This window comes from Mustela putorius, unplaced genomic scaffold (assembly GCF_011764305.1).
Source record: "Mustela putorius furo isolate JIRA1106 unplaced genomic scaffold, ASM1176430v1.1 tig00000450_pilon_pilon_pilon, whole genome shotgun sequence".
Classification (NCBI taxonomy): Eukaryota; Metazoa; Chordata; class Mammalia; order Carnivora; family Mustelidae; genus Mustela; species Mustela putorius.
The window spans coordinates 26,403,585-26,430,619 of record NW_025421385.1 but is presented as its reverse complement, the minus strand read 5'-3'; the positions used below and the strand labels follow the sequence as shown (position 1 = coordinate 26,430,619).

The following is a 27,035-nucleotide window of genomic DNA, read 5'->3' as shown; positions in this document are numbered from 1 at the left end:
ATGTTTGGCTGTTTGCACGTGTAAGGTAGGAATAGGGATAGAGGATAAAAGCATCTAGTCCATTACAAACCTTCCATTAATCCCCTGGGTTCCAAGCCCACTTCTCACTCTTGCTTTTCATTGTACATGTTGAGTCTCCACATAGCCTCTCTGGGGTATCTTAGGAATATTGGTTTCTCCTTCTGCTGTAGCCTGCTTTATTGGTTTTCTAGGGTGTGGCTCCTTCAATTTAATTAATCAATGAGCTCTCTTTTTTAAAGTAATGTCTATACCCAATGTGGGGTTCAAATTCACATCCCAAGATTAAGAGTCACATGGTCTTCTGACCGAGCCAGCCTGGTACCCCAGTCGGCTTTCTAACTTCCAGAAATTTCTTGCATTAGCTTTCTGTTGATGGCACCCCTCTTTTTTTAGGGGGGCAGAGGGAGAGGCTTTTTTTGTTTTTTTTTTTTTTTTTTTCATTTTAAGGTGGGAGCAGAGGGAGAGAGAAAGAGAGAATCCTAAGCAGACTGCATGGTCAGGTAGAGCCTGACACAGGGCTTGATCTCACAACTTGAGTTCGTGACCTGAGCCAAAATCAAGAGTCAGGCACTTAACCAACGAAGCCACCCAGACACCATGATGGGTGTCTCAGAAGACACCCTTCTTCTGAGTCTGTTTCTTTTTATTATTTTACTGTCAGTTTGGTGGCTTTTGAAGAATAACATGAGACCATCTTGAATTAGAAGTCAGCTTAAGCTTCCTAGAGAGGAAAATATACTCTTTCTTCTAAGGATAACCAAACACAAAACTGTAGCAACACTTCAGGGCCTTCCCAGTCTAGTTGGAAAGAAATAGCATGTGCCAAGAGCAATAAATGATCCTATTACTAACTGGAAGGTTGGATAGAGGTACTTGACAAATAAAGTATAGCATTTGGACCATTCTCGTTTGTCTCCATATTACTGCCATTCTCTGCAAGTCATTTTAAAATGATTGGGAAGAGGAAAGGGAGTATAACAAGGAAATCGAAAGCCAGTATTTTTCTAGTTCTGAAATAAATTTGAGCCACAGTGAATTTTAAAATTTGGAATAAAGGGAAGTGGGAGAAAAGGTCACCTTATTTGATTGGAGGAAGAAGAACATGAATGAAAAGTGTCAGATGAATTAGTAGGAATACATTCAAAATTGGCCTGTCCTTATTGTAAGTGCCTGATATCTTAGTGTTCATGTCAGCACCTTTTTCTAAATGCTCCTTCTTTCCTCTGTTCGTTTATTCCTTCAATAACTGTGATGCTGTCCTATAGAGAATAAATTTTCATTTTGTCCAGACAAATGGCACAGTTGGGATATAAGCCCAAACACCAGAGTCTTGCCTTATGAAGGTCTTCTGTGTAGGTCAAGGAAAAATCAACATAAATCTTTATTTCAAAAATCTAGAATTCTGAAAATTCTACATAAATCTGTTCACCGTAGGCAGAATTTGATGGATTGTATGGCACCTCAATGAGGATGATTGGAGAATATGTGTAGAAGAAGGAAGAACAAGGAATGGAGTTAGGGAATAAGGCTATTACCATGAAACATTATAATCCTATAAGTATGTAAGTATTCTATCCCACTTGTACCATACACAGTGTCACCTTGACATTAAAAATATGAGAATTTATTTTATGTAGTAGAAGTAGAAGCTGAAAAATTTGAATTTGCATGAGCAATTCACTTCACTCCTTCAACTGCAGTTCACCTTTTTTTTTTTCCCCCCAAGGGGGAGTTGGATTAAATAACCCTTAAGGATCTTAACTGTTGTTAAGTCTACAGTTCTTTTAAGTACATACTGAATGATATCTATCTGCAGGCATTTTGCTAAATAAGCCCTTTGGGAGATACTAAGATATATATCAAAATTCCTGGCTTTCAGGAGAAGATAAAGCCAAAAGAACAAATAAAAAGTAAGGCTAGTAACTTCATATACAGCAGTATATTGTGAAAACTCTACAGAAGAATCAATTAAATGAAAGAGGAGAGAATTTACAACTTGCAGCTGTTGAGGATGATTACACAAAGGATCATTTGAACTGTGTCTGGAATATTGAGTAAGATTTTGACAGGCAGTTCTGACTAGGAGTGTGCGTCTCTACCAGCATAAGCTGGAGTGTGGAGATGAGAAAATAAAGTGTTTTCAGGGAAGTACAAGTCATCCGGCTTTACTAATGGAGAAATTGTGATTTACAGTAATGGGAAAAGAATTGGAAGGCATACTAAAAATAAGATTATGAATCGTCTCAACCTACAGTCCAGGAGAGATATTTTAGAATGTTGAGACAGGAGACTAGTAGGGTAAGATTTCTTCTGAGAGACTGTGTGGATATGGAAGATGCTGTGGTGTAGGGAGGAGACTCGACGTTTTAATAGCAACGAGGAAACCATTATGTTCATCTGGGTAGGAGATAGTTAGGGCCTGAAGTCGGGCAGTGGCAATCCCACAAAATGGTTTGGGCCAATGATACAGATTGTGAAGTAAGAATTCACAAGATTCAGTGAATGGTTTGGGTATAACTAAGGATTGGAAATAGTGTGACTGGAAAAATGGAGGCACCTTTAATTAAAATTTTTGAGTCAAGGGGAGAAGTTGATTTTTTGTGAAGAAATAATAGAGAATTCCCTATCTTTCAATAAATCTTTCCCACCAATGTGACAGCAATTTTGATATAGTAACAAAGATACAATAATCTCTGAATCCTTATCTGTTTCTTGCAAAGCGATTATAATTTCTTAGGGATATTATTGTTCCTTGTCAATAGTTCTTGTCAATTAGTATGAATCTGAATTGCCTTATGTACTAATACGGGGAAGGAGTAATATGAGATAGAATTTTTAAAAAATATTCCTTAGGAATACCACGAAGAAAAGCCAGAACTTAACGGACCATAAGGGTAGAATTTTAACTTTAATTTGGAGAAGTAATTCAATTTATTAATGAAACCTATCAAAAATTATAATAGAAAATAAAGAACACCTATATACTAGGAACTGTGAGAAAATAAGTGATAGAATTTTTATTACAGCAAAAAACACATGAACCTATGATAGCTCTAATTAAAACTGTTTTCCCTTCATTTTCTTAATTACTATAATTGACTCATGTATGCTCCACTTCCATCTGATTTGATAATCTGCACTTTTCTTGAGTAGGGAGTAAGAAAGGAAATGAAAGCAAAAGGACTATTTATAATTAGTGAGGATAAAGCCTAGGAGGAAAAAATAAGATATGAAAATATTAAATAAAGCTTTAAGAACTATATATATATATATATATATATATATATATATATTTAATTTTAAACAGCATAGGCAATTGTGATTCTTTCCTCCTGACTTCTGCATAGCATCCGACGGCAAAGAAGCTGGTGCCAATTTGCAGACTTCCACATGAAGGATTTTGAAGCATCGGATGACTGGTTAAAAACCTTGTTTTCATGTGTCATATCACTTTCACTGTGAATAGTCTCCTTTAATCTTAAATTTTGAAGTGTTGTTTTTATTCGTCCCATATAATTATTCGGTTGTATGTTGTTATTCAGCTGCCTTTAGAGTCATGGACTTGGGAGGAGTAAAGACTTTGTGGTCCAGTATCTCGCTAAGTGTGCTTGTCAACCGCAGCCATAAAGGGCGGGCTCTGGGATCAGTTTGGTCAGGAAATTGCTGGATTAAATACACACAGTCAAACAAGATTTTTATTTAGGTGGTGGAGGGGAGGGGTATAGAATTTCAGAGACTTTAATATGCTAATGTGACTCAACTGAGGAGAAGCAAGATACACCATTTCACAAACTTATTTGACCACAAAATCCTTTTTTCATGGAGTCTTTCTCAGAACGATTGTGCCACAGAACACACGTGGGGAAACTCAAATCCCTTAAATTTATGGATAAACAGAAAAGCGATGGAATGGCTCATTCGAAGCCGCATAGCTATTTACTTAAAGAAATGGACTTGACCTAAGGGCTCCATCATATTTAGTTTTGCTTCCTTTTACCCCCAAATTCATAAAAGTCTTTGAAAACTACATGATGTTCCAAATTAGACCCATAAAATACACAAAGGTGTCTTAAGAAATAAAACTAACGATTTGATTATTTTTAGTATATTTTGAATTCACACATTGGCTTTGATGAAAAGAGTTAGATCAAAAGAGCCAATTAATATTTGTAACCAAGGTTACACTTTTGCAATCAGGAACATTTTTCCCCACAAAAATCAACCATCTTTTAAATTAAAAAATCTGTTTCCTTTGAAATTATAATAATATGTATACCAACAACCTTCCACATTTTCCAAAAACAAAACAAAACAAAAGACTGAAGAAAATGACTGTTTTGTGAAACCCTATCTCTATAAAAATAAGCATTTATCTGTTAAAAACTTATTTGCATAGATGAAATTATGGTAGATATGCTGTCCTTCCCTATATATTTTTACTCAGTGATATTACGTGTTTATTTTTTCACATTAATACGTATAGATCTTTTTAAAAATTATGTTTTTTTTAATTGAAGTAGAGTTGACCCAAAATATTACATTAGCTTCAGATGTACAGCATACAAGTTTATACATTATGCTGTGTTCACTGCAAGTGTAGCTACAATCGTTACCATATGATGCTGTTACACTATTACTGACTATATTCTCTTTGACTTTTTACCAGGTGATTTATTCTTTCCATAACTGGAAGTATGTATCTCCCACTACCTTTCATCCATTTTGCCCTAATACATGTTCTGTATTTGTGGATCTATTTCTGTTTTGTTTTTTTAGATTCCACATATAAGTGAAATCATATAGTTTTTTTCTTTCTCTGTTTGACTCATTTCACTTAGGCTAATACCCTCTAGGTCCATCCATGTCTTAAATGGCAAGACGTATAGATCTTCTTTTAATGGCTTAATAGTACTACATAATATAGCTCTACTGTAATTTGTGTAATCGGTTTCCCATTGATGGACATGGGGGCAGTTGTAATTTTTTTTTTAACAGATAGTACTGTAGTGAATTTTGGTGTAGGTCATCTTCTCCATCTGTTTTTGAACTTCTGTGTGTGAGTATGTCTGTAGGAGAGTGCCCAGAGTTGAATTGCTGGGTCAAATAATGTGCACATTAAAATTTTTTTAAGTATTGCCAAATGGTATAACTTTTACTGAGCTTAAAGAGACTTTATGATTTATAATGGGTAGTAATGACTATCTTGCTATATTAATTTTTAAGTCATAGAGAAAACTTATAAAGTATTAATAATCATGATTTCTCTTTCTCTCTTTCCCTCCCCTGTACTTTACAGAGCAAATTATTCATGGAAGGATTTAGAAGCCTAAAAGAAGGAGAACCAGTGGAATTCACATTTAAAAAATCTTCCAAAGGCCTTGAATCAATACGGGTAACTGGACCTGGTGGGAGCCCCTGTTTAGGAAGTGAAAGAAGACCCAAAGGGAAGACACTACAAAAAAGAAAACCAAAGGGAGATAGGTAATCATTTTACTTTGTTAGTTTATGAGTTTATTGTATTTGGAAAAAAATTCTGAAAATTTTTTTCATTTTTATTATGTTATTGGACTTAGCCAATAGTAAATAAATTAGCCAAAGTAAATAAATGCCACCATTGTATAGATGAATAAACTTTATCAGGAATATAGGCTATCAGGATGCCTGGGTGGCTTAGTTGATTAAGTGGCTGCCTTCTGCTCAGGTCATCATCCCACGGTCTGGTCCCGCTCCAGGCTCCCTGCTCAGAGGGGAACCTGCTTCTCCCTCTGCCTGCTACCCTCCTGCTTGTACTCTCTCTTTCTCTCTCTTACAAATATATAAATAAAATCTTAAAAAAAAAAAGGGAATATAGTCTATCTTACAATTTGAACTCTGCACTATTTTCACCAGACTGTTCTGAGATCACAAATGAGGAGTCAGGGTTCTCAACAGACAGTGCTTGGACTTACTAACACCTCACCTGCTTTTTATTTTTTATTTTTTAAAGATTTAATTTATTTATTTGACAGAGAGAGAGATCACAAGTAGACAGAGAGGCAGGCAGAGAGAGAGGGAAGCAGGCTCCCCCCTGAGCATAGAGCCCGATGCAGGGCTCGATCCCAGGACCCTGGGATCATGACCTGAGCCGAAGGCAGAGGCTTTAACCCACTGAGCCACCCAGGCGTCCTGTCACCTGTTTTTTAAAATGAAAATACCTTTATTATTTTGTCTGTTTTTAAAAGATAACTGGTGCATAAAAAATTTGAACAATATAAAAATTATAAAAAATCAGGAAAAAATTCACTTAGAATCCTAACTAAGGTGGGAATATATGGAGTATTTTTGAAACTTGCATTTTTTTTTTCACTTAATATTATACCAAGGAACATTTCATAGTGGTCATTAGCACCTGTGTAAATTCCCACTGTGTGAAGATATCAGAATTTATTTTTTGAATGCACCAGAATTTAAACAAGGTTAAAGTAATTTGTTAAATCTAGGCTATTTTGAATGTTTTAACATTATCAGTAGTCCCAGAGTGGAATCCATATGTGTACATTTTTGAAAAATTGTCTGATTATATCCTTGGAATAAATATTGAAAAATCTAGATCAAAAACAATGCATTTAAAAATTTTTACTATCTATTTCCAAACTATTCTCCAGAAATGATTAGGGCCAATATACAACCCCTTAAAAAATGAGACTGTTCATTGAATGATGTCATTTTATTTTATTTTTAAGATTTTTATTATTTTTTTAAGTAATCTCTGCATTTAATATAGGGTTCAAATTTATAATCCCAAAATCAAGAGTCACGTGCTCTACCAACTGAGCCAGCCAGGCTCCCCTTAAATATACATTTTGAATTTTTTTTTCAATTTATTTTATTTTTTAAGATTTTATTTATTTGAGAGAGAGAAAAATCATGAGCAGTGGAGAGAGACAGAGGGAGAAGGAGAAGCAGACTTCCTGCTGAGCAGAGAGCCTGGCCTGCCTGCCTGTGGGGCTTAATCCCAGGATGTTGAGATCATGACCTGAGCCAAAGACCAAGGCTTAACTAAGCCACCCAGGCTGCCCTGAATTTTTTTTTAAAGTGGTCTCCATGCCCAATATGGGGCTTAAACTCTGAACCCTGAGATCAAGAGTCACATTCTCTACCAGCTGAGCTAGCCAGGTGACCCTGTATGATGTCATTTAAAAAATCTTTTCCAGAGCACTTGGGTGACTCAGTTGATTGGGCATCCAACTCTTGACTTTGGTCGGGGTCAGGGATTGAGCCCCTTATTAGGCTGTGTGCTCATGGGGATTTTGCTGGAGATTCTCTCTTTCCCTTTCCCTTTGCCTTTCCCCCTGCTCGTGCACATACTTTCTGTCTCTCTTTCTTTCAAATAGGTTAAGACATACAGCTCATTTTTTTTCCTTTGCATCCTTTGATTAGAGGTTAAATATAATTTTAGGTCAATTTTCATTTTTTCCTTCTTTTTTTTTTTTTTTAAAGATTTTATTTATTTATTTGACAGAGATCACAAGTAGGCAGAGAGGCAGGCAGAGAGAGAGGAGGAAGCAGGCTCCCTGCTGAGCAGAGAGCCCGATGCGGGGCTCGATCCCAGACCCTGGGATCATGACCTGAGCCGAAAGCAGAGGCTCTAACCCACTGAGCCACCCAGGCGCCCCTCATTTTTTCCTTCTATGAAATATATGTTTCTTGTGTTTTGCTCATGTTTCTATCAAGGTATTCATTTGCTGTGGTTGATTTGGAAGTTTTCTGTTTAGGAAAGAACTCTTGTTTTCTTCTTTTCCACTGTGAAAAATCCTGTCCTTCCCTATAGTTCTTCTCTTGTGTATCTCCTTTACTTTTACGCAACTCTTGGTTTCTGACACCAAATGTGTGGAGATTTTACCCCCACACTAAGCAGTCCTCCGTAACACCAGCTGGATGTCCTATAATTTAACTCAATTCTGAGGCAGTTTCATTAATGCAGAAAAGAGGTAATGGTGGTTCAGATTGGGATGGTAGCATAGAGGTGAGGAACAAAAATCCTGACACTGTGAAAGTAGACAACAGGATTTACTGTTGGATCAGATGTGGACCGTGAGAGAAAGTGAATATTCAGGATGACTCCAAGGTTTGTTTGGCCTGAGTAACCAGAGGGATGGAGGGGTCATTTGCCAAGAGAGGAAAGATTAGGGAAGGAGCAGGAGGAAATGAGAAGTATGGTCTCAGATATATATAAGCTGGAGATTTATAGTAGACATCCAAATGGGAAAATAGATATGGCAGATGGATACATAAGTATGGAATTCCAAGGCTATAGAGAAAAACTTGACAGTAACCAGCAGAAAGATAGTTACAGCCTTAAGATTGAATGAGGTCACTGTCAGAGGGATTATACATGGAAAAGAGAAGAAAACTCAGCCTAAGGGCACTCCAGCACTTAGGGATCAGGAAAAGTAGGAGGAATAGTAAAGGGCATTATGTTAGAAGGAGAGAAATAGGAAAATCAAGAGGATTTTGTCTGAGAAGTCAAGGCAAGTAGTATTTCAAGAAGGAAGGGGTCCCCAGTGTTGGAAAGGTGCTGATAGTGAAATTATTAAGATGACCACCAAGACTTGAGCATTTAGCAACAAGGAAGTCACCAGTGAAGTTGACAAGCTCAGATTCAGTGGACTGTTGAGAATGAAAGTCTAAGTGGGTTGTGTTCAACAGAAGGAAAGGCGAGGAAGTGGAGACAGCAAGTGTAGACAATTTTTTGAGTTTTCCTCTAAATGAGAGCAGAAAAATGAAGCAGTAGCTGAGGCAAAGAATGCATAATCTGCTTATGTGTCCAGTGGAAAGGGAAGATTGAGCACACAGGGAAGAGGAGGACGCTTGCTGGAGTCCTTTCCTTGCTTAGGAAAGGAGGTTTGGAGATTTAAAAAGAGAGAACGTATGAAATAGGAAATCAAGGGGCTCCTGGGTGGCTCAGTTGGTTAAATGTCTGACTCTTGGTTTAGGCTCAGGTCACGATCTCATGGATTGTAAGATCAAGCCCCATGTCAGGCTCCACGCTCAGTGGGGAGTCTGCTTAAAGATTCTCTTCTGCCTCTCCCCCAAATCAAGTGCACACATTCTCTTTCTCAATAAATACATAAGTACTTTTAAAAAAATCTGAAATAATAAATTAAAAGAGTGAAGGCATTATGGAGAAAAGGTAGAATTCCAGGCTATACCAAAAACCCACTGAAGATAAATGGACATGAATTTAAAGTAATGTCAGTTGGTATGATTGTGTTCTTTCTCCAGCCACTGGTGATTTTGTGAGCAGTGGAATAGGCACAGAAATGGATATAATTAGAGTTGGGGCTTTCCTAGTTGAGAATAACAAAGAGGGAGAAGCGAAGGCACTGACAATGTATGCAAGGGAGCAGTTGTAATGATGGATTATACAGTATAAACTGGGTGGCAGGCTCATGGTGGGTGGGTTACAGATGGGGTTCTAGAATTGCTGCACTTTGGGTGCTAGAAAGAACGAGAGGGTAGAAGTTAGTGATGACCAGAAGGTGAATAACTGCTTGTGTTTGTTGTATGTCTTACTGTGATAAAGGCTTTTACACAATTTGGTATCTTACGATTTCCAACTGCATAGTTCAAGATGTTTATAGTTTTTGTCACTAGGATTAGCATTCTACCCTTTTTGTAAAGTGACAAAGGCAGGCTGCAATAAAATAATCAAATAAGCACAGACCCCTGCGTAGAAACTGAAACAATGAGAGAGCAGTATGTGGCAGTGTTAACTGATGTTTGGAACAGTCTCCAATGCACTCATTTGCCCCCTAAATGCTCAAAAGACTTCAGAGATCTTTTGTAACTTTCTTGCCTTTTTCTATGGTTATTAACTAGTCTGCTTCTGGAGAAAGCCTCAATAAAGAGAATAAATATTAATTGTGCTTTGATCCAGATTTTCATGTTTATTTGCTTAGTTATGTAAAATATCCTCAAAGATCTTAAAATAGTCTAGATTTTCTAGTTACTTCCCATTATCTATTTTTTGTTACATTTTTCCTTAAGTTTTTTATTTTTTTTAAAGGAACAGCTCTTGGATTAATTTTTGTTACACTGGTTTTTTTTTCTGAATATTTTGTGTGATCCTTCTATTTCCTTCCATTTTACTTTTTAATTTCTTAGTTTTTAAAAATTCTAAGTGGGCTCTATGCACAATGTGGGCCTTGAATTCATGACCCTGAGATTGAGAGTGTCATGTTCTACTGACTGAGCTAACCAGGTGCCCCATTTAATTTTTTCTTTTTTTAATCTAAACTTTACCCCCAATGTGGGACTCAAACTCAGAACCCTGAGATCAAGAGCCACATGCTCTGTTGACTGACCCAGCCAGTTGCCCTCCCCTTAACTTTTTATTATGAAAATTTTCAGAATACAAAAAAGTTGAAAAAATGCTATGATCATTACCCATATATACCCACACTATAATGCAGTAATTGTAAACATTTTGGGAATTTTTTTTTTTAAGTTTTAAAGTATATTATAGGTGGCTTAAGTGGGTAGAAGAAGAATAAATGAAACAAGATGGGATTGGGAGGGAGACAAACCATAAGTGACTCTTAATCTCACAAAACAAACTGAGGGTTGCCGGGGGGAGGGGGTTTGGGAGAAGGGGGTGGGATTGTGGACATTGGGGAGGGTATGTGATCTGGTGAGTGCTGTGAAGTGTGTAAGCCTGGTGATTCACAGACCTGTACCCCTGGGGATAAAAATATATGTTTATAAAAAATAAAAAATTAAAAAAAAAAAAAAAAAAAAAAAAAAAGTATATTATAGGTGCATAACAGTGTAATATCATGCCTCCTCATCCATCAAAATAGTACTTCCTTAATAGCATCTAATATCTGTGGTACCTAGGTGGCTCAGGTTATAATCCCAGCGTCCCGGCATCCAGTCCCACATCGGGCTCCCTGCCCAGCAGTAAGCCTGCTTCTCCCTCTCCCACTCCCCCTGCTTGTGTTCCCTTTCTCACTGTGTCTCTCTCTGTCAAATAAATAAAATCTTTTTTTTTTTTAAAGTAACATGTAATACCTGATACATTTTTAAAATTCCCCATTTGGGCATCTGGTTGGTTCAGTGGGTTAAAGCCTCTGCCTTCGGCTCAGGTCATGATCTCAGGGTCCTGGGATTGGGCCCCGCATCAGGGGTCTCTGCTCTGCAGGGAGTCTGCTTCCTTCTCTCTCTCTGCCTGCCTCTCTGCCTACTTGTGATCTCTCTCTGTCTCAAATAAATAAGTAAAGTCTTAAAAAAAAAAATCCCCATTTGTCCAAAACTTATCTTTTCTGGCTGCTTTTTTCAAATCAGAATGCAGTTAAGGAACATGGCTTTCAGTTAGTTATATGTCTTTTTTAAAAAAGATTTTATTTATTTATTTTAGAGAGGGAAGTGGCAGTGGGAGGGGAGAATGTCAAGCAGACTCCCTGCCAAGCCCGACATGGGGCATGATTCAGTGACCCCTAAATCATGACCCGAGCGGAAACCAACAATCCATTGTTCAACCAACTCAGCCACCCAGGCACCCCTAGTTTTATCTCTCTTAAGTTTCTTGTAATCTAGAACACCCCTTCCCTACACACACACGTACATGTACGCACACACACCTATACACACGCACACATCCTTTTTAGGAAGGAATTCTATGACACTAACTTGTTAAAGAGATTAGGTGAATGGTTTTATGCAATGTGCCATATTTGGAATTCATGTGAGTGTCTTTAAACTTATTTCTCCAACACTTATGTTTCCTTAAATTGGAAGTATTATGTAAAAATGTGTATCTTGAACCTAACAAAATCCTTTCGATCTGACTTTTAGTTTACAGGCGGTATTAGGGTTAGAGGGACAAGTGGAAAAACACCAGGATGAATCCAGATCACAGACTGTGTTTGTCTGGTAGTTCCTTATGATTAGATTGAGGTTGTTCTCTTTGACAAGAATGTCATGGAAGTGATGCTACATTCTTCTCATTGTATCCGATCAGATGGCAGAAGATTTTGATTTTTCCCGCTACATTTTCTTTTCATAATTAACTAGCAATTTGTCAGAGACACTTTGAGGTTATGTAAATATCCCATTCTGTATCAGACTTTCCATTTTTTCACTTATTTATTGTCCCAATACAGATCATGAGTTTCTGTTTCTTTCAATAAATTACAGTATTTACTTTAATGCTCAATTCTTCTGTCACTGAGGCCCTTCCAGCTGGTTTCTATGTCATTTATTTATTTATTTTTAAATTTTTAATTTTTTTTTAGTATGTTCAGTTAGCATATAGTACATCATTAATTTTTGATGTAGTGTTCAACAATTCATTAGTTGTGGATAACACCCAGTGCTCATCACAGCACGTGCCCTCCTCAATACCCATCACCCAGTTATCCCATGCCCCCTTCTGTACTCTTTCAACATGTTCTCATCCGTTTTTGAGTACTTCTTACTTATAGACATAAGATATTTTCAAACTCATAGCCTACAAAATTTTAAAATAATGATATTAAATACTTGCTTTGATTTGCTAAAGTATTAGAAAGCTAGAATTCCTGTTAATTTCTATTTTAAAAAGTAAGCATTGATATATTTCTGGGTATTTTGTTTTGCTTAGAGAATTGTTTTTATTGTATTTTTTAAATTGTGGTATAGTAAAATTGACTTTTTTCTTTTGGTGCACAGTTCTATGAATTTTCACACATGTGTTCATGTAGTTACCATCATAATCTGGATGCTGAACATTCTCCCACCCCCAAATTTCCCTTTTTTTAAAGTAGGGTCCATGCCTAGTGTGGAGCTCAGCATAGGGCTTGAACTCATAACCTTGAGATCAAGACCTGAGCTGAGATGAAGAGTCAGACTCTTAACTAAGCCACCGAGTGTCCTGACCCTCTGTCTTTTTCCCCCCCTCTGTTTTTTGTAGCTACTCTTACTCCACCTAAAACGCTTGGCTACCACTGACCCATATCACTATAATTTTGTCTTTTCACAACTAGGTGTGTAATTATACATTTTCCCCCTCAGTTTTATTAGCTATAATGTGTTCAACATAATGATTTCATATATGTATATATTGGGAAATGATTACCACAGTAAGCTTTGTTAACACCCATCACTTCACAGTTGCAGTTTTTATCTTGTGATGAGAGCTTTGAAGATTTACAATTAACAACTTTCAAATATACTTTCAAATATACTATACAGTATTGTTAACTAAATTTAGTCACCATGTATTACTGTACATTAAACCTCACAACTTACTTGTCTTTTGACTGCAGGTTTGTACCTTTTGATCACCTTTACCTGTTTTACCCAGCCCCCAACACCCACCTCTGGCAACCACTGATCTGTTCTGTTTCTATGAGTTTGGTTTCTTTAGATTCCAATATAAGTAAGGTAATACAGTATTTATCTTTCTCTGTCTGTCTTCTTTCACCCGGGATAAGGCTTTCAAAATCCATGCATGTTGTCCCAAATGACAGAATTTCCTTCTTTTTTTTAATGACTGATTAGTATTTATGTGTGTATATGTGTATGTATCTCACATTTTCATCATCTATTCATTTGTTGGTGGACTCTTAGTTTGTTTCTGTCTCTTAACTATTGTAAATAATGCTACAGAGGACATGTTGCAGGTGGGCATCTCTTTGAGACAATGATTTCATTTCCTTTGAATATATACCCAGAAGCAAGATTGCTGGATCGTATGGTAATTCTATCTTTAATTTTTTGAAAAACCTCCATATTATTTTCCATTTTGGCTGAATAATTTATATTCACACCAATAGTGGGACAGTTGGGTGCAGAGAACCAGGAGGGGGAAGGTGGCAATATACACTTCCCAAATATTTAAAAAGCTGTTCAAAAGAAACTGTGATAAATAGGGCAATGTAATACAAGTGAAAATAACGAGCAGCAGTGATAAGAATCTGCCATACATGTAGCCTCTCTTTCCTATTATGAACAGTGCATAAGGGTTCCCTTTTCACATCCTTGCCAACATTTGTTATTTCTTGTCTTTTTGTTAATAGCCAGGTGTGAAATGATGTCTTATTGTGTTTTTGATTAGACTTTCCCTGATGATTAGTGATATTGTGCACCTTTTCATGTACCGGTTGGCCATTTATATGTTTTCCTTGAAAAAATACCTGTTAAGTTCCTCTGTCCACTTTTAATCAGATTGTTTGTTTGCTAATGAGTTGTATTAGTTCTTTACATATTTTGAATATTAACCCTTCATCAGATATCTAATTTGCAAATACTTTCTTCCATTTTATATGTTGCCTTTTCATTTTGTTAATGGTTTCTTTTGTGTAGAAATTTTTAAATTTTATTTAGTTGATATGTTTATTTTTGCTTTTGTTGTCAAATCCAAAAAAATCATTGCCAAGGCTGATGTCAGAGAGCTTAAATCTTGTGTTTTCTTCTAGGAGTTTTGTGGTTTCGGTCTTATGTTCTTCTTCTTTTTTTTTTTAATATTTTATTTATTTATTTGACAGAGATAGAGAGATCACAAGTAGGCAGAGAGAGGCAGGCAGAGAGGGGGGGGGAGCAGGCTCCCTGCTGAGCAGAGAGCCTGAATTGGGGCTTGATCGAGATCATGACCTGAGCTGAAGGCAGAGGCTTAACCCAGTGAGCCACCCAGATGCCCCTCATGTTCAAGTCTTGAATCTATTCTGAGTTGGCTTTTGTGCACAGTGTAGGATAGTGGTCCAGTTTTATTTTTTGACAGGTGACTGCCCAGTTTTCCCAACATCATTTATTGATGAGACTTTAATTTCTTGATTGTATATTCTAGGCTCCTATGTCATAAATTAATTGACCATATATGTGTGGGTTTGTTTCTGATCTTTCTGTTCTGTTTCATTGATCTATGAGTCTTTTTATGTAAGTACTATACTGTTTAGTTACTATTCTTTTATAATAAATTTTGAAATCTGGGGTGCCTGGGTGGCTCAGTCGTTAAGTGTCTGCCTTTGGCTCAGGTCATGGTCTCAGGGTCCTGGGATTGATCCCTGCATCAGGCTCCCTGCCCAGCAAGAAACCTGCTTTTCCCTCTCCCACTCCCCCTGATTGTGTTCCCTCTCTTGCTGTGTCTCTCTCTGTCAAATAAAATCTTTAAAAAAGAAAAATTAAAAAAAACACAAAAGTTTGAAATCAGAATATAATGCCACCAGCTTTGTTCTTTCTCAAGGTTTCTTGGACTATTCAGCGACTTTGTGGTTCCTTTCAAATTTTAGATGTGTGTATACTATTTCTGTGAAAACTGCCATTGCAATTTTGATAGGGATTCCATTGAATCTGTAGATCACTTTGGGTGATATGGACATTCTAACAATATTATTTCTTCCATGAGTACAGAATAGCTTTTCATTTATTTGTGTTTTCTATAATTTTTTTTTCACCAATGTCTTGTAGTTTTCAGTGTGTAGATCTTTCACCTCCTTGGTTAAATTTGTTCCTAGGTATATCATTCTTTTTGATGCAATTGTATATGACACTGTTTCCTTAATTTCTCTGATAGTTCACTAAACCAAATGATTTATATATATTTATTTTGTATTCTGCAACTTAACTGAATTTGTTTACTAGTTCTAACAGTGTTTTGGTGGGATCTTCTGAGGCTTCTATATCATGTCATCTGCAAATGGAAACAGTGTTATTTCTTCCTTTCCAGTTTGGAAGACTTTTTTTTTTCTTATGTACCTGCTTTGGCTGGTTCTTCTAGTACTATGTTGAATAAAGGTGACAAGAGTGGGCATCCTTGTCTTGTTCCAGATCTTGAAAGAAAAACTTTTAGCTTTTTACCATTGGATAATGTTAAGCTGCAGACTTGTCATATATGGCCCTTATTATGTTGGAGTGTATTCCTCTATACCCACTTTATCATGAATGGATGTTGAATTGTGTCCAATGTTTCTTCTGTGTCTATTGAGATGACCATATGACTTTTATTCTCTATTTTGCTAATATGATGTATTACATTTATTAATTTGTAGATATTAAATCATCCTTGTAATTCTGGAATAAATCCCATTTAATAATGATGTATGATCCTTTTAATGTATTGTTGAATTCAGTTTTTTTAATATTTTGTTGAGGATTTTGAATTTTTATTCATCAGGGATACTGACCTGTAATTTTCTTTTCTTACAGTATCCTTGTCTAGTTTGGGTATCAGGATAATGCTAGCCTGATAAAATGAGTTTGGAAGTGTACCCTTCTCTTCTTTATTTTTGAAGTCTTTGACATGGATTGATATTAAGCCTTCTTTAAATGTTTGGTACAGTTTACCAGTGAAGCAATATAGTTCTGGACTTTTCCTTGTTAGGAAATTTTTTTTATTACTCCTTATTAGTAATTGGTATACTCAGATTTTTTTTCTTAATAATTTAGTATTGATAGGTTGTATATTTTTAGGAATTTATCCGTTTCTTCTAGGTTGTCCAGTTTGTTGATGTATAGTTCTTCACAGTCTGTTTTGAGCCTTTGTATTTCTGTGGCGTCAGTTACAATGTCTCCTCTTTTATTTCTAATTTCATTTATTTGAATCATCTCTCCTTTTTTCTTGGTAAGTGTAGCTAAAGGCATTTCTCTTTTATTTTTTTAAAAGGTTTTACTTATTTATTTGTCTGAGAGAGATAGTGCACAAGCAGGGAGAGTGGTAGGCAGAGAGAGAAGCAGGCTCCTCGCTGATCAAGGTACCTGATGCAGGTCTCAATCCCAGGACCCTGGGATCATGACCTGAGCCGAAGGCAGAGGCTCAACCAACTAAGCCACCCAGGCATGCCAGTCTTTTCTATTTATCTTTTTGAAGAACTGGCTCTTAGTTTCACTGATCTTTCTGTTGTCTTTTTCATTTCTATTTCATTTATTTCCACTCTGGTCTTTGTTATTTCTTTCCTTCTACTAATTTGGGCTTAATTTTGTTTATAACCTTTTGAAATTGACTTTTTTCACTCAGCATAATGACTTTGAAATTCATCCAAGTTGTTGAGTGTATCAATAGTTCATGCTTTTTTATTGCTTAGTAGTATTCCATTGAATGGATATAAAACTGTAGATCCATTCTTCTGTGGGAGGACATTTGGCTTTTTTTCCAGTTTGACAATTATGAACAGAGCTTCTACAAACATTTATATATAGGTTTTCTTGTGAACAAAATTTTCATTTATCTAGAAGTGGATTGCTGGATTATTTGACCATAGGTGTGTATTTAGCTTTATAAGAAAATGCCAATTTTTTTTTTCAGGGTGTTGGTACTATTTTGAATTCCCACCAACAGTATATGAGTTCCGGCTGCTCTGTATCTTTGTCAGCATTTGATATTATCAGAATTTTAAAAAATTTTAACTATTCTAATAGATGTGTAGTGATATCATTGTTTTAATTTTCATTTCCTACTGATATTGACATTTTTAAATGTTTTGTGTCATCCTTATATCTTCTTTGGTGAAGTGTCTGTTCATACCTTTTGCCCGTTTTTACTGGATTGTTTGTTATTGTTGCATTTTGAGAGCTCATTATATAAAAATTGTAGCTACTAATCCTTTGTCAGACATATGACTCAGGTGTTTTTTTTTTTCTAAGTTTGTGGATTATTTTTACCACTGCCTTAAGTATCTGTCACAGAGCTAAAGTTTTGCATTTTGATAAGGACATTTATCAATCTCTTATTTTGTGTCATGTTTATTTAATGTTATGTTTAAGAAATTATTGCTTACCTCAGGACACAGAGATTTTTTCCCTGTGTTTTCTTCTTGTAGTTTTATGGTTTTGTGTTTTACATTTACATAACAGTCTATTTAGAGTTAATTTTTGTATCGGGTTGAGGTTTAGATCCAGGCTCATTTTTTTCATGAATAATATGTTTAATCTAATTTCTGTCATTTCAAGTTAAAACATTAAAACTCTATTAAAATTTTTATTACATGGAATTAGCATACTTAACAAATATGAAATTGGTTCCATCACTCAAAGTGTTCAACTCTAAAATCATATATGTATATATATATATATGATAGAATATATATAGAATATAATATAGAATATATATATGATACATATATATATATACATATATGATAGAACAATATTTTGTGAAGATTTATGTCTTTGTGGCAAGAAATATAAAGTAATTTTAAGGATTCTGTTTTAATTTTACATAAACTATTTTACAAAAGAAAGTGGGGTTTTTTTTTTCATTCTGTTTTAAAATTCTTCTGAATTTAGTTACCACAGTTACCAGTGTCCAGTTACTCAGTAGCAGGGTGGTTATCTTATTTTGAATCCTCCACATTTAAAATGTTTTTGAAAAATTCTAAATGAAATAATTTCAGACTTATTTTTGCCATTTTTTAAAATGTACATTATCAAAAGAGTAGAGATGTAATGGTTCCTATAAAGGTCTCTTTATAATAAAATGAAGGTTGTTATTAATTTAAAACTGTACTTTTCCCCTCAAAATATGGCCTATACTTGATAACTTTTATTTTTTATAAAGCCACAATTTACTGTGAAGTAAAAGAAGTAACTTCTAAAGAATGAAATTGTGGGAAAAGACAGTAAAATGGTTATTCTATTTGCCACTATTAATTTTTAGGATTTATGTGGAATAATCATGTCAGACTATAATATAGAATTAAATGTTCCATGTAATAAAATTTATTTTATATTAACAAATGTATTATATTAGTAAAAATGATACAGACTGAACAGATGGTCTGGAAATCTTTCTATGAGGATTACATGATTTTAATCAATAATTAAGGAATAAAAATGTATGTAAGCTTTAAAAATATTTGAAGTGCATATATACATGGTAAATGTATCTATTAGGTGTATACATATAAGCTTCTTCTTCTTCTTTTTTTTTTTTTTTTGTTTATGGTTTCTTTTATTACCCCCTTTTTAATTCTAAATTTTTCCTAGGGTAGCGACTATTTCCTTTGTTCTCTTTAACCTTCCACGTCTTTTGACCCAACCACATTATAATGCAGTTCCTTTCAACAGTGTTGACCTGAGATTTTTTAAATAATAAAATATAATACCAATGTTTTACTGCTTTCATTTCATTTCAAGCAGTATTTCATTTGCATCACTGCAATAGCACATGATTAAGCTTTTTGATTTTTCTCACGAGTTGAAGTTTTAATATATTTCATTTAGAAAGAAGGTTAATTGTTCTGTTTAGTATTACTGCTTTTCACATTGAAGTGTAGGAAGTTCCTTTGATTTGATCATATTGAAAAGATTAATTTGTCATTTTTAAGATGTTCTTCATGTAGATTTAGAAACTGATTTTGAAATTGGACATTCTTTATAGTCCAGTATTAAAGTAGTATTAGAATGGAAATTTATGGTCAAAAAGACCAAGGTGAATATAAACAGAATCTCAATATGTATGTCTAATTTATTCTCAAGAGCTAACCTGCCTTTTGTTTAAAAGTAAAAGTGAAGATATATGATAGTAAAGTTATTTTTACAGAGCCATAATTTTTTAATTTCAAGTTCCCTAAATTTAGAAAAAGGTTTTGGAAGCCATAAGATTTTTTTTTTAAAATCTGCTTAGGCTTTTTATCATTGAAAGACTGTATTTTCATTTATTAAAAAGAAAAAATATTTATTTAATGCTCTTATTTACCTTTAGAGCAAATGAGCTCAAAACTAACTAGAAATAACCCTCATCCACCCCTCCCCCACCTACCTCAAGAATGTAATGTCTTTTCTCTCATTATCTTTGTGGTATAACTTGAAGTTTTTCAGTTACTTTATAGTAGGAATTAGAGTGCTATGTTATTCTCATTTTGAAATCTACATACATAGCATCACTGAAAATAATAAATCTACTTAAGTTTATGATGCCATTTTATTAAGGATATCTGTTTCACATTAAAAGTTCTTCAGTGATTTTATTTTCATGTTTATTATATCCCAGAACCTGCTCCCAAAATAAAAAGAAAAATGCTCTTTAGATGCTGGTGATGTTTGAAAACTGTAAATCAACAAATTCCAATAAATAACTGTTTTACCCTGATACTTGTGTGATTAGATTTAGGAATTTGCTGTTTAGTAGGTTCCTATTGTGGAAGAGAAATCTCTCAGGCATGAATTGATAGTCCAGATCCTTTGAGGTCTGTCTATTCTGACCTATGACCCCTATTCTTACAAGGTCAACATCTGAGGGCAGGAGATTAAGGCAGTTTAAAGACCGGAATGGTAAATGGAATGGAAAAATTAGCCAGCACATTTTGGGTGCAAAACATCAAAGTCATCAAATAGTTTGCTTATTTTAAACCTGGCTTATGGGTGTAACAAGCTAATTTTACTGTTTTTGTTGGAATCAGAAAAATTTAGTAACCGTAATTGAAGATTCTATTTAATAATAAATTTTAACTGTATAGCACAAATTAAGTTCACCAAGCTTAACCTCAAAATGTCAGAAAACGCAAAATAACTTGTCAGTTTCAGTACATTTTAGTCTTGTGTCCAGTTTGGATGTTTAAGTTAAATTTAAATTGGAATAACATTTACTTTAGCTTTTATCATGAGATAATTTTATTCAACAATGTTGAATGAAATGTATGTGTACCTATATTGGCTGATAATTAGAAAGTGACAGGATTTAGTTGTAACTATATACTGTTGACCTTTAAGAAAAATGTATTTTTAAATGGTAGTGGTAGAAAATAGAAGAACGTAAATTGGTCAAGTAGAGACAATTTCTCCTTTGTCTTTCTTAGACGTTGGTCTTTTATATTTTACTTTTCTCTGTAGAGATGTTCCTTTAATTATATTTTATTATAATTGCAAAATATAAACTTTAAATCTTACTTAGTTTTTGTCTCTTGTAAACAGTTCCCCACTACCCTTTATTTCACATTTGTTTGTATCCTGGACAGCTGTGGATTTGCATCTTCTGCTTCCTACTAATGACTGGCAGAGCTGGAGTTGAATAACTGAACTGTTGCATCGAAGTTTCCATTCATCTATATAGTGACTAAGGGCATTAGTAAAACCAATGGAATACCCACATTTCCTTAATTCTTAAGCATTTTTTATTCTACCCCCAAATTTTCCTTATTGTAGACTTAATTTTAGGGTGGTTTCCCAAGTCCTTTCTTCTTGTGATTATTTTGCCAGAGATCTCTTAATGAGGCAATTATAGTTGTTTCCTTCATTCACATTATCTTAGCAGATGCTCTCCCTGCTGTGACCTCTGTTCAGACTGGGCAGACAATGTGCCGTTCTCATCACCCTGCACAAGACATTGTGTGGGGCTGAGCTTCCTTTGGCGCTGCATAGGTCTCCCCAGATGCCTGATGAGAGTGGGCAGAAGCCAAGTGGCAAATCATCATAATTTGAGGTTGATTTTCTGATTGCTGTTTTATTCTAAGCATAATAAATAGTAAAGTAATGCAGAAAAAAATGTTCCAGAAGCAACTCTCATGACACTTCAAGTAGAAATTGTGGGTTTATTTATTTATTTTAAAAGATTTTACTTATTTGACGGAGAGAAAGTGCAAGCACAAGAGGGGGGACAGCAGAGGGAGAGGGACAAGCAGGCTCTCCACAAAGCAGGGAGCCTCATGCGGGGCTTGATCCTAGGATCCTGGGATCATGACCTGAGCTGAAGGCAGACGCTTACCTGTCTGAGCCATCCAGGCACCCCTAGGAATTGCAGGTTTAATAAGTAACTTTATATGATTTTCTTCCTATGTTCCTGGTGAAAGTGAGATCAAATATTCATAGTATGGTTCGTTATGAGAATTGTGTAGTAGTTCAAAATTTGGAGTTCTTTTCAAAAAAGGAAATTAATTTAACCTTTAATACTAAGTATGTATATATTTAATGAACATATGACATTGTTCAGAGTATCACTCTTAAATTTATAAAACATAAATCATCAAGTTTATATCCACTATGGTATCCATTGTGTTTCTGTGTGAACCCAATAAGGACTGATTAAGATGGAGACTAATCAACCAAAAATTTCCATTCTTTACACTGCTAAATCCCTCCACTAAAATACTAGTCCTAAGCCCCAAGCCCAAGTAACAATCCAGGGAATTACCAAGTTGTTAGCAGCTTTGAGCTAGTCTTTCTTTATTCTCCATTAATAAGGAAGTACAGGTCAAATTTTGTTCTGAAGAGCCTATGCAAAGATCTTTCAAATTCATACTCGAATTTTAATTTTTTGAAATTTGGTTGAACAGATTGAGAGTTATGACTTGAACTGTACTCATAGTGCAATGAGATTTTATTTTATTGGAATAAATAGGATTACCTTATTTATATTATAATTTATAATGTATAAATTTTGATCTGCTTGCACTTACCAGTAAAAAGTAGTAATTTAGTAAATCAGATTCTATTTTAGTAAAATCAGATTCATAATAAGCTTTTATATAAAGTAATGTTTTTAGCATATACATTTTCACATAATGAAGGACGGTTTTTAAAGTGTAAGCAGAGAATAAATATTTGCATATAAGCAGAGAATAAAAATTTAGAAGATGTTTTTTAAAGGAAAAATGCTCTTGCCATCTTTTCTTGAAAGAAAATTTCAAGTCAAAAAAAAAAAAGAAAGAAAGAAAAAATCTCAGGTCAAACAAGAATTCAAGAATTTTCGCCTCTAAAATTTTTAAGTTTAGTCTTGTCTGTTGTAGGCTTATTTTAAATATAGGAGTTAATAAGGAACAAAACTCAGGTGTTTTCCTTTCTTTTGGGAGGGAGTTACTGTTGACTCTTAGTGGCTATAGAAAATGTTAAGAATCCCTAGAAATGCAAAAAATTTTACTTAACCCTTCCATGAAGGCTAAAGATACTATCTACAATTTTTATAATTATTTGTTAAACTCTGTCTTTCAAAAATCGTATACAAGGACAACTGAATTTTTTAACTCTTCTCATTAATTGGGAAAGCAGGATATGGCCATAGTTAGAGGAGCTCAATTTGAACCTGGGCTCTTCATACAGAGCCTGCCTCCTCATTAGCCATTCTGCACAGTCACAAACAAAAGCTTATCTGGATAGCAGTTTTTTAACAGGACCATTGTATGAAACTGCTATTAAGTCAGTTCCTGCTTTTTCCTACTTGGCTGACTCAAGACTGTGTTCCCTGATTTAAGCGTTTGCTTTTAGTCCCCTCAGTTTTAGTAGCCCATTTAGAGTCCTTTCTTGGGTTTATTATTGAGAATACTGTAACTGGAGGTACTACTGATGCAATAAGAAAAGTAAGCAAAATTGAAAATCTAAGGATTGAAAAAGAAGAAATGAAATGCTTTGTTATACGTAGCAATCGGATTTTATATCCATAGTTATCTACAGGAAAATTAGCAGAATAGTTGGAATAAAGAAAGTAATTTAACAACATTACTAGTTATAAGTTCAGTACAAGAAAATTGAACTAAGAACAACTGAATATCAGAAAAAGAAACAATTATCAGCAATGTCAAAACAGCTCTATACTTCAGGAAATCACTGTAATTTCAAAAAAAGGTTTATTTTACAACTGGAACACTAACCATAACACACTGTACCTAGGAATAAATCTAACAAAACTGTGGAAGAAAATGATAAACATATTGAGAGATATAAAAGATCCAAATTAATGGAGAAAGGTATATTTAACAAAATAATGAATGTCAAGGCTCAGTATTTTAAAGAAGGTAATTCACCATAAATTAATCTACAAATTCAATGTAATTCCATTCGGAGTTCCAGTAAGCTTGATTCTAAAATTGATTTGGAAGTTTATAGTGCCAATAATAACCCCCCAGTTTTGTAGACGAGAACCAAAGTGTGAGCACTCTTTCTACCAGATATCAATATTTGTTATGCAACTAGGTAACAAAATGTAATTAAGTGATGCAATGGCCCAGTGAAAGACAAATAGACCTTAAGAGAATATATATAATAAATCTTGATACATGGCAGTTCCGCAGTTGGCTTCCTGCTCAGCAGGGAGTCTGCTTCTCTTTTTCTCTCTCAGTCTCTCCCTCTCCCCACTGCTTGTTCTTTCTCTCTTTCAAATAAATAATCTTAAAAAATCTTGATACATGGCAGAGATGGCATTTCAGATCTTGGAAAATAATGAAAATATTATTAATGGTCCTGGGAGTATATCTGTCTATAGAGAAAGAATGAAAGTGGACCCCTACCTCATACCGTATTTAAAGACCTAAAAGTATAAAGCAAAACTTTACAACTCTATTAGAAGGAAATATAGGAGAATATCATTATGCTCTTAGGTCTGGGCAAAAAAATAATTTTAAACCAGATATAGAAAGCACAAATCATAAGATGTAAGATTAAATTAACTACTTCAGAATGTATAACTTATACCTGGCAAAGGTTTCATTCAGGAAGATAGAACTCTAAGTATTATGAAAATTGGAGATTTAGATCTTAATAGTACTTTTTTAAAAGATTTTATTTGAGAGAGAGAGAGTGAGCGCGCAAGTGAGTGGGAGATAGGCAAAGGGAGAGGGAGAGAGCGAACCCAAGTAAGCGGACTCCACGCTGAGCATGGAGCCCAGAACAGGGCTCAATCTTAAGGACCCTGAGATCATGACCTGAGCCAAAATCAAGAGTCAGTCACTCAGCTGGACACTCAGCCAACTGAGCCACCCAAGTGCTCCTAGGGGATTTAGATCTTAAGCAAATATGGAAGTTGCTAGAGAAGGGAGGAGTCAGTGAATTAAAGAAATAACGACTAACCATTTTGCACAAACCCTGTAGTAGACAGACAAACCAGACCTTGTAGGGAATTCTAAAAAGCCAAGCACATCTGGTGTTGCATAGATCTGGGAAGATCTATGGAAATGGCTTTCTCTGTGGCTGCAGCCTCTCTGCATTTGCAGGTGTCTGACCACGGTGACCCTCCAAGAATAATGGCTTCTGCTTCATTTTTGCCTTCCAGGTCTTATACAAATTTCTCTTTTGGCTAACTCCAACCCAGCGCCCTTAGGGAGAAAGAGATTCTGAGAAACATAGTTACCAGCCATAGCCAAATTGACATGCAACAATCCAGCATCAGCAGTATAAACAAAGTTAGAAAATGGAGTGGGAAAGATATTTGCAATGCATGTCGTTGATAAGGAATTTAATATCCAAAATATATAAAGGACTACAAATAAAAAAGAAGTAAAAACCCAATGGGAAATGAACAGTAATTTATGAAAGAGGAATATATTCACTGGACAAAAGGATGCTTAGCATTACTAATTTAAATGGTATATCTCTTTGCTCTCATTCAATTAAGCAGAAATTTCAAAGTCCAACAATATTGTGAAGAATGTTATACAATACTGGTGGGACTCGATATAACACTTCATTTATTTTAAGATTTTATTATTCATTTGAGAGAGAGAGAGAGAGAGCATGGGGTGGAAGGGTGGTAGAGAGAGAGAAGCAGACCTCCTCCCACACCAAGCAGCAGACTCCCCCTCATCACAAACTGAGCCCAAGCCAGATGCTGGACCATCTGAGCTACCCAGGTGCCCCAGGACAATACTCTAAAGAGCAAACTGGCAATATCTGGTAGAATCAAAATTGTTTGTGTTTCCTGTGTTCCACTTCTAGGTGGATTTCTTAGGACATTATTTTTCGAACTGTGGGTTGGCGCCCACTAATTCTTTATGTTAGCTTGGTGGGTTATAACCAGCATTATTATTTTTTAATGAAAGATTACAGAATAAAAATCCTCAGAATGCATTTCATGTAAGAGTAATTATTTCATAAACATTTTGGGTTATGCTGTGTGTGTGTGTGTGTATGTGTGTGTGTTTGAGTATTGAAACTGTAATGCAAAATGTTTTCTCATTGTGGGTCATGGGCACATGTAGACAAAAAAAAATTTTACAAAAATGTTTATTTTTTTCTTACATCATTTGTAATAGCAAAAAAATGGAAACAACCTAAGTGTCTATTAACAAAAGAATGGTTACATTATAGCATATTCTTAGGACAGCTAAAACGGACAAATTTGAATTCCTTTTTCAATCTGGATAACTTTTTTTTTTTTTAAAGCCTACTATACTGTTGAATAATAAAGCAAGTTGCAGAGTGATCCATGCAATATTATTTTCATCTTTACTAATTTTTGAAAACTACCAATGATACTAAAGATCTTCTATGTGTGGTAAAAATATAAAAACATAATAAACCCTAGTTCACAATAGTGCTTACTCGAGGGAGGCAAGGAAGGGAATAGGAGGAGCATATAAACTGTTGGACCATTTTTTTCAAGTTATTTTGTGTCCTTCAGTAGCATTCCATACCTTCCTTTTTTTAACACATTCTTATAATTTTGGGTGCTATTATGAATGATTTTTTTTTTCCTTTAGCTTTAACTAGTTCTTGCTACTATAAAGAAAAGTTATAGGTGTGGAGGATTGATAGCTTTGACTCTTCTAAAATACTTGTATCTATTATTTCATTTTCTTTTCTTATAGAATAGACTAGAATTTCCTAAACTATGTTGAATAATGCTGATGTCAGCAAGCATCCCGTCTTCTAATTTAATGAAAATGGCTTTAATATTTCAAATGTAATCTGTTTGCTATTGCTTTTCAGTAAATAATCATCATGTTTAATTGCTTCCTTCTTCCTCAGAGTTATTGTGGATGGCTGCTGGACTATATCAAAAGTCTTAAGCATCTATTGACATAATTTGTATTTTTCAACTTTATTTTATTGATAAAATGAATTATATCTGTAGATGTTATGAAGTTGAACGATTCTCATATGCTGGGGAGGTTTGGGGGTGTCAAAACCCTTCTTAGTCATGATGTGCTCTGATGTATTTAGTTTCATAATTTTATTGGCCATACACACACTTGGACTTTTTAATGTGTTTTCTGCATCATGTTTTTTTAGTAGGGTTATTCTAGCTTTATATATTAGGTAGTTTTCTGTCTCTTTCTCTGTTGTAGAATAATGTAAAAAGCATAACAATTAAAATAATGAACTCCTAAGTGGAAAGTTTACACTCCAAAATAATA

The 27,035-nt window shown here is 34.8% G+C and overlaps 1 protein-coding gene across 4 annotated transcripts in view; it reads left to right on the top strand.

Annotated features, from left to right (window-relative positions):
* The window catches only part of LIN28B (lin-28 homolog B), a 138,354-nt gene that overhangs the window by 72,117 nt on the left and 39,202 nt on the right, over positions 1-27,035 (top strand). For all 4 annotated transcript variants that reach the window (XM_045080262.1, XM_045080264.1, XM_004753422.3 and 1 more), the window contains one exon: positions 5,318-5,502. In XM_045080262.1, the coding sequence (XP_044936197.1) occupies positions 5,318-5,502 (185 nt within the window). The remainder of the gene's footprint in view (positions 1-5,317; positions 5,503-27,035) is intronic.